This window comes from Mus pahari, chromosome 9 (genome assembly GCF_900095145.1).
Source record: "Mus pahari chromosome 9, PAHARI_EIJ_v1.1, whole genome shotgun sequence".
NCBI lineage: Eukaryota > Metazoa > Chordata > Mammalia > Rodentia > Muridae > Mus > Mus pahari.
Window position 1 is genome coordinate 46,999,842 of NC_034598.1, and position 7,340 is coordinate 47,007,181.

General features: G+C 34.2%; 1 protein-coding gene across 1 annotated transcript; it reads left to right on the forward strand.

Annotated features, from left to right (window-relative positions):
• Nucleotides 1–1,501: 1,501 nt before the first annotated feature.
• On the forward strand, nt 1,502–2,446 carry LOC110326444 (olfactory receptor 6C70-like). The gene has a single exon (XM_021204881.1). The coding sequence runs from the start codon at nt 1,514–1,516 to the stop codon at nt 2,444–2,446; it is 933 nt and encodes a 310-aa protein (XP_021060540.1). The 5' UTR covers nt 1,502–1,513.
• Nucleotides 2,447–7,340: the final 4,894 nt, after the last annotated feature.

A 7,340-nucleotide genomic window follows, 5' to 3' on the forward strand; every position in this document is an offset into this window, starting at 1 on the left:
GATTTGGTCATTGTTGTCAGACTCATAGGGCTCGAGGTTGCATAGGATGTTCATTGTATCCCCACTTACTTGGAAGTTTTCAAAAATAATCAAAGAAAAGGTTACCGTGAGTTTTAGAGTAAATTAGTTTTAGAGTTTTAGAGTTAATATTGTTTCCAACAGAAAGTTGGAAACAATATTAAAAAAAACTTAAAACATAAGAAAAAATTCTGAATTCAGTAATAACAAATTTCCTAAAGCAGTAAAAGATTTTGATTGATAAAATATAATAAAAGAGCTGTAATATAACTAAACATTTTAATTTCAAAAAGTCAATGTAGAATATTTTCAATTTCCCAAATTTTGGTTATCCTTGTTTACTTGAAAATAATTTAGTAATTTTAGAAAGTAATTTTATAATGAAACTTTAATCAAGATATTAAAATGAGACACAATTTTAGCTGAAATCATAACTAGATATGTCAGTCAGTAAACCCACAGTTTGTCTTTCTAGTATGAAAGTATGTGAGCTAACAACACAAGATTTGATCTTTTCCTTTGATATAATATATCTAATGTTGATAAGACTTATACTAATTATGTAATAAAACTATAGATTAAATCTTCTGTGAGGATGTTTTACTTTTAAGTGTTATCAATTTTGTAGGATATCAGATTTGTGGATGTATTAAATACATGAAAGTTTTAGACATTTACAAAACATACAGTTTATAAAAAGTCCTTTGGAATTCTGCTCCTGAAATACTATTGGACACTTTTCATTAATTGCATATTTACTGATGTTTTTACACTATATTACCTAAATAAAATTGTTTTTAAAAGTATTTAAAGAATTATTTAGCTTTAAATAGTGTGATTGTATTTTATCTTTTACTAAAGGTTATAATATATAACCTATATCTAATACTTATATTCAAGTTTTATTTTTGTAAATATTTAATAATCTCTAAATTGTTTTATATTGATCTATTATTTATTTTACATTTAAACTTCAATTTCTTGATTGTATTCCTCTATGATATTGTTTGTACTTCACAGAAAAGCTATAAGAGGTAACAAGACATATACTTCAGCATGAAAATTAAAGATTATTAATTAAACTATAGATTTCCATTTATTACACTGGCATAATTACCGTTAGATAAAAGAGTAATATAATATTTAATGGATTCTTTTTATTCCCAATGCAAAGATATTTAATATTTTATCAGATTTATTCTTAGTTAAAATCAAGTCAACGTTTAAATTGAAAGAATAAAAAACCTAAGTTCTCACAAGTTGCTCAGATCAGTTTCCAATGATAAGTTGAATTCTCTATTACATTAATTGGAAAATTATTGTTATATAGTCACCACCATATCTCCTGTATCCATGCATGTTATATTTGAAAGGGCTGTGCTAAGGAATATGGATCCTGTAATTTATTGTTTACTGGCTATACATTTACTCATGTGGATTTTAATTTATATACATCTTTTTTATTTTTAGAACTTGAGTGATATCACAAAGAGGAATGAGGAACCATACAAGACAGATAGAATTTATCCTTCTTGGACTGACAGATAATCCTCAGTTACAGGCAGTGATCTTTGTGTTTCTTTTACTAAATTACTTGCTGAGTATGCTAGGGAATTTATCTATCATTGCCCTCACTCTGCTAGATCCCATTCTTAAGACACCAATGTATTTTTTCCTCCGTAATTTCTCTTTCTTGGAAATTTTATTTACAACAACCTGCATTCCCAGATTTTTAATCACTATTGTAACTCAGGAAAAGACAATTTCCTATAATGGCTGTATTTGTCAATTATTCTTTTATATATTATTGGGGGGCACAGAGTTTTTCCTCTTGGCTACCATGTCCTATGACCGCTATATTGCTATCTGCAAACCCTTGCACTATGCATCTATCATGAATAGTAAAGTTTGTCATCAGCTTGTCCTGGGTTCTTGGGTAACTGGATTCCTGGTTATTTTCCCACCACTGATTATTGGCCTTGATTTGGATTTCTGTGATTCAAATGTCATTGACCATTTCCTTTGTGATGTTTCTCCTTTCCTACAACTCTCTTGCTCAGACACAAATTTACTAGAAGTGATGGCTTTCATCTTAGCTCTCATGACACTCATTGTCACATTAGTAATAGTCATCCTTTCTTATGCTCACATTGTCAAGACAATTATGAAATTCCCTTCGGCTCAGCAAAAGAAAAAGGCCTTTTCCACTTGTTCTTCTCACATGATTGTTGTTTCCCTCACTTATGGGAGTTGCATATTTATCTACATAAAGCCTTCAGCAAATGAAAGAGTGACTTTGAGCAAAGGAATAGCTGTGCTCAACACTTCAGTTGCCCCTTTGTTGAATCCATTCATTTATACACTGAGGAATAAGCAAGTTAAACAAGCCTTTGGAGCAGTACTTAGAAAAATATTTTCCGCTTCATAAAGGTAATAAAACTTACTTACATGATCTGCTTAAAGCAGAAAAGAAATTTTAATAAAGAATATCTACAATTACTTATTTGTGTAATTTTAGCTTGGCCAGTATTGAAACTAATCTATCATGTGCATTTTTATTTTAATTTTCTTTTATATAATATCAAAATATCTTTCTATTGTTGAAATATATAATTCAAAATTGTTTTGATCTATAAGCCTATAGACACAAATAAAATAGACACAAATTATTAAGGAACAGTTACTTAAACATACAGTTATATTCTTTAAAAGCCTTTGATAATTATAATTTGGTAATTATACAGGCTAAAAGTACTCCAGGAAAGCTTATTCCATAAAAATAATTTCATGGGTTAATTTATAAAGTGATATTTTGAATAAGTTATGAAAGCACTATTTCCTGTTAATTGAAACACAGAGTTCATTTATATAATAGTTTACTATTTACATTAGATAAAGTTTAAATTATATAGATAATAAAATGTGATTTAGTACATAGAAAGTTGACTACATATGGGAGTTTTTAGGTTTGGTACTAATGCTGATAGCAGTCCTTTGGTCCCCAACTGCTAACCTGGATTGCAAGTGAATCTCATGAATCTCACAGCCACAAAGGCCTATAGTTTCAGAGTACATGCAGGCTCATAGCAGAGCTTAATATTTAATTCTACTAAAGGGTCTTGCTTCACTTTGTCTCAGTGTTATATGGGGTAGCTCTAGAGACAGTTTTCCTCACTGACATGAAAATAGCTGTGCTGTCTAAGACTAGAGGAGTGACTACAGATTCTCCAGGCTGCCTAGGCTAATGCTAAGTTAGATCAAACCGAAGTTTAAATAACCACAATAACCTGGACAATCTCTAAAAAAAGGAATAGTGGTCTAGGGTCATTAAGAGAAAGCACTGATGATGGTCCAAGTCAAAATACATATGTCCCATGAACTTCAGGGTTCACCAGTTAGAGCACCCAACAAAAATTCTAACCAAGGGATGAAAGTCTTTGGTTTCTCATTGGAGGAGCATCTCCTTAGGCAGGCCTGGTTCTGAATCCAAAACACAGTCCTTGGGAGCTTTTATTCTGTGCTCTAGGTGGTGTCTTGCTTTTCCCTCTTTTGTCCATGGCTTGGGAAATGACTATGGAAGAATTCAGTTCTGGTGATTTAAGTCTGTGGACTGATCTGTGGAGGCATAACTGTACTCACCAAGGTGTTGAGTTTAATCATGGCAGGCCTACTACTGTCTCTCAAATATGAATCCCAGACTTAATCCCTTCTCTTACATAGAGGACATTTCTCTACATTGCTCTTAGACTTGGAAGAGGATAGATGTAGCAAGTTTGTTCCACGCTATTTTCAGTGCATCTTATGTTGTAAACCAAGGCACTTACTCTTAATGTGGCTTTCATATAATTTGGGAAGGGAGTCAGATGTATGAATATCTACAAATTGGTGTGCTTGTAGGAACCAGTTTGGCCAAAGCTTACTCATCTTTGTGATTTATGTCTTTATTTAGGCTTCTGAGTTTTAATTGCTGTTATAATTAAGCCTGCTCCTGCAGGTAGATCCTTTGGCCAGAAAACTTCTTTACTTATTTGTTAATTCTGAGAACAATTTTGTAGACACAGGCATATCATTGTTATTGAAAACTTTCAACATAAGGAAAATGTTAATAGGATTGGGAACATGCACAGTAAGGAAAAATCAACAGTTTCCCAGTAGCTAAGAGTGATGGTAGGAAGTCATTAGCTGAGCAAGAACTCATTTTTTCCCAACTGACTTCCTAATATTTTCTAGATTTTTTGGTGAAGACGGCTGAGATTTTTGTAGCTATTGTATTCTTGTCCAAGCACTTTACATTTATAACATTTACATTCCTGATCAATATTTCTGTAGTTCTTTCCATTCTCATTTGACCCAAATTCTTGAGTGAGGTCCTTAATTATATTGCAAATATCATGAAAATTATTATTACTATTATTTTGGTTTTTTTGAGGCATGGTTTCTCTATGTAGCCCTGGCTGTTCTGGAACTCACTCTGTAGAACAGGTTGGCCTCAAACTCAGAAATCTGCCTGCTTCTGCCTCCCAATGCCATGCTGGGATTAAAGGCATGAATCACCACTGCCTGGCATGAAAATTATTTTATTCAGGTTGAGTTTTTGTATTTCTTATTATTTTATTATTATTTAGATCACACCAATTTGTTGTCCAGTTTCCAAAGTCAGGGTGAAACACATACAGATAGCATTATACAGTTTGTGTTTTTAAATAATTTCCATTCAGTACAAATATATTTGGCAACAAGAACATTGATGAATTCAATAAAAATCTAAACAACACAAATCAGAAGATTTGGATAATACAAAATATTACAAAATAATATTTTGAGAAATATATAGAATGAGAGTTAATGATTTGAACAAATAATCTATGCAAAACAATGAGCTAAGAAAGAAAAAATCTGCCTTCCTGTATTCATCTACGCCTGGAGCTGATCCTGTGCCACAGCACTTCAAATACCGCCTGAAGAGAGCTGATCTCCCAGGATTGCAAACATGCCTGTGAGCACAGGTAAGACCACCACTTCTGCTTTGAGAGACCTGCCCAGAGACCTGAGAACACAGGAACAGAGGAGCAGCTTGGGACAGGATCCTTCTGGTTTACATCTGTGCCAGGAGCTGATCCTGTGCCACAGTGCTTCAAACCCAAATACTGCTGGGAGAGAGCTGATCTTCCAGGAGTGCTGACATGCCTGTGAGCACAGGTCAGGCCACTACTTATGCTCAAATTCCTGGACTAAGAGGGACCTGCTCAGAGCCATCAGAATACAGAAACCAAGGCACAGCCAGGGACAGGATCCTTCCAGTTTCCATCTGCACCCTGGAGCTCATGCTGTGCCACAGCTCTCCATACCCAAATTCATCCCAGAGAGAACTGGTCTCCCAGGAGTATGGACACACAGGCTTGCAGGAGGGACAGGCCACAGTGAGAGACAGCAAGACCAAATAACACCAGAGATAACCAGATGGCAAGAAGGCAAGAGCATACGCCACAGAAACCAAGGGTATTTGGCATCATCAGAACCCAGTTCTCCCACCACAGAGAGCCCTGAATACCCCAACACACAAGAAAAGCCAGACTCTAATTTTAAATCACATCTCATGATGATGACAGAGAACTTAAAGAAGGACATAAATAACTCCCCTAAAGAAATACAGGAGAACATAGGTAAGCAGCTAGAAGCCCTTAAAGAGGAAACACAAAAAATCCCCTAAAGAGTTACAGGAAAACACAATGAAACATGTGAAGGAATTGAACAAAACCTTCTAGGATCTAAAAATGGAAATAGAAACAATAAAGAAATCACCAAGGGAGACGATCCTGGAGATAGAAAACCAAAGAAAGAGATCAGGAGTCATAGATGTAAGCATCACCATCAGTATACAAGAGATAAAAGAGAGAATCTCAGGTGCAGAAGATACCATAGAAAAACATTGACACAACAGTCAAAGAAAATGCAAACTGCAAAAAGCTACAAACCCAAAATACCCAGGAAATATAGGGTACAATGAGAAGTCCAAACCTAAGGATAATAGGCATAGAAGAGAGCAAAGACTATCAACTTAAAGAGCCAGTATATATCCTCAACAAAATTATAAAAGAAAATTTCCCTAACCTAAAGAAAGAGATTCCCATGACCATACAAGAAGCCCACATAACTTCAAATAAATTGGACCAGAAAAGGAAGAAATAAAGAAAGAAATTAAAGACTTTTTAAGTTTAATGAAAATAAAGGCACAACATATCCAAGCTTATAGGACACAATGAAAGCAGTGCAGAGGAAAACTCAGCTCTGAGTGCCTCCACAAAGAAGCTGGAGAGAGCATACACTTGCAGCTTAACAGCAAACCTGACAGCTATAGAACAGAAAGAAGCAAATACACCCAAGGGGGGTAGACATCAGGAAATAATCAAACTCAGGGCTGAAAGCAACCATGTAGAAACAAAAAGAACTATATAAAGAATCAACCAAACCAGGAGCTGGTTCTTTGAGAAAATCAACAACATAGATGAACCCTTAGCCAGACTAACCAGAGGGCACATAGACAGTATCTAAAATAACAAAATCAGAAATGAAAAGGGAGAAATAATAACAGAAACTGAGGAAATTCAAAATATCAGATCCTACCACAAAAGCCTATACTTTACAAAATTTGAAAATCTTGATGAATTGGGCAATTTTCTAGACAGATACCAGGTTTGAAAGTTAAATCAGGATTATACAAACCATCTAAAGAGTTCTATAACCCTTAAAGAAATAGAAGCAGTCATTAAAAGTCTCTCAAACAAACTAACAAAAAGCCAAGGACTAGATGGTTTTAGTGTAGAATTCTATCAGACATTCAAAGAAGACCTAATACCAACACTCTTCAAACTATTCCACAAAATAGAAACAGAAGGAACACTACAAAATTCATTCTATGAAGTCATAGTTACACCGCTTATTCTCCCTTGGAAATGGAATGGTTTCTGTTTAATCTGGAACCTGTCACAATTTTCTTTCATAGAGTATTTTGTAAGAGATTTTTTCTACTTCTATCATGTTTAATGTTCCAAATAGATTTTAAAAACTGGTTGAGTGCCTATTTCTTTTAACTTCAGGAGATATCATGTATATTTAAGAGGCATTTAACTATTAAAAATTATTTTGATGACTTAAAAAAGACACTGTCAATGAGACAAAAGGGCCACCAACAGATTGGGAAAGGATTTTTACCAATCCTAAATCGGATAGAGGACTAATATCCAATATATACAAAGAGCTCAAGAAGCTGGACTTCAGAAATTCAAATAACCCCATTAAAAATGGGGTACAGAGCTAAACAA

Excerpts from the sequence above, each read along its gene's own strand:
- LOC110326444 (XM_021204881.1), top strand. The coding sequence starts at position 1,514 with ATGAGGAACCATACAAGACAGATAGAATTTATCCTTCTTGGACTGACA.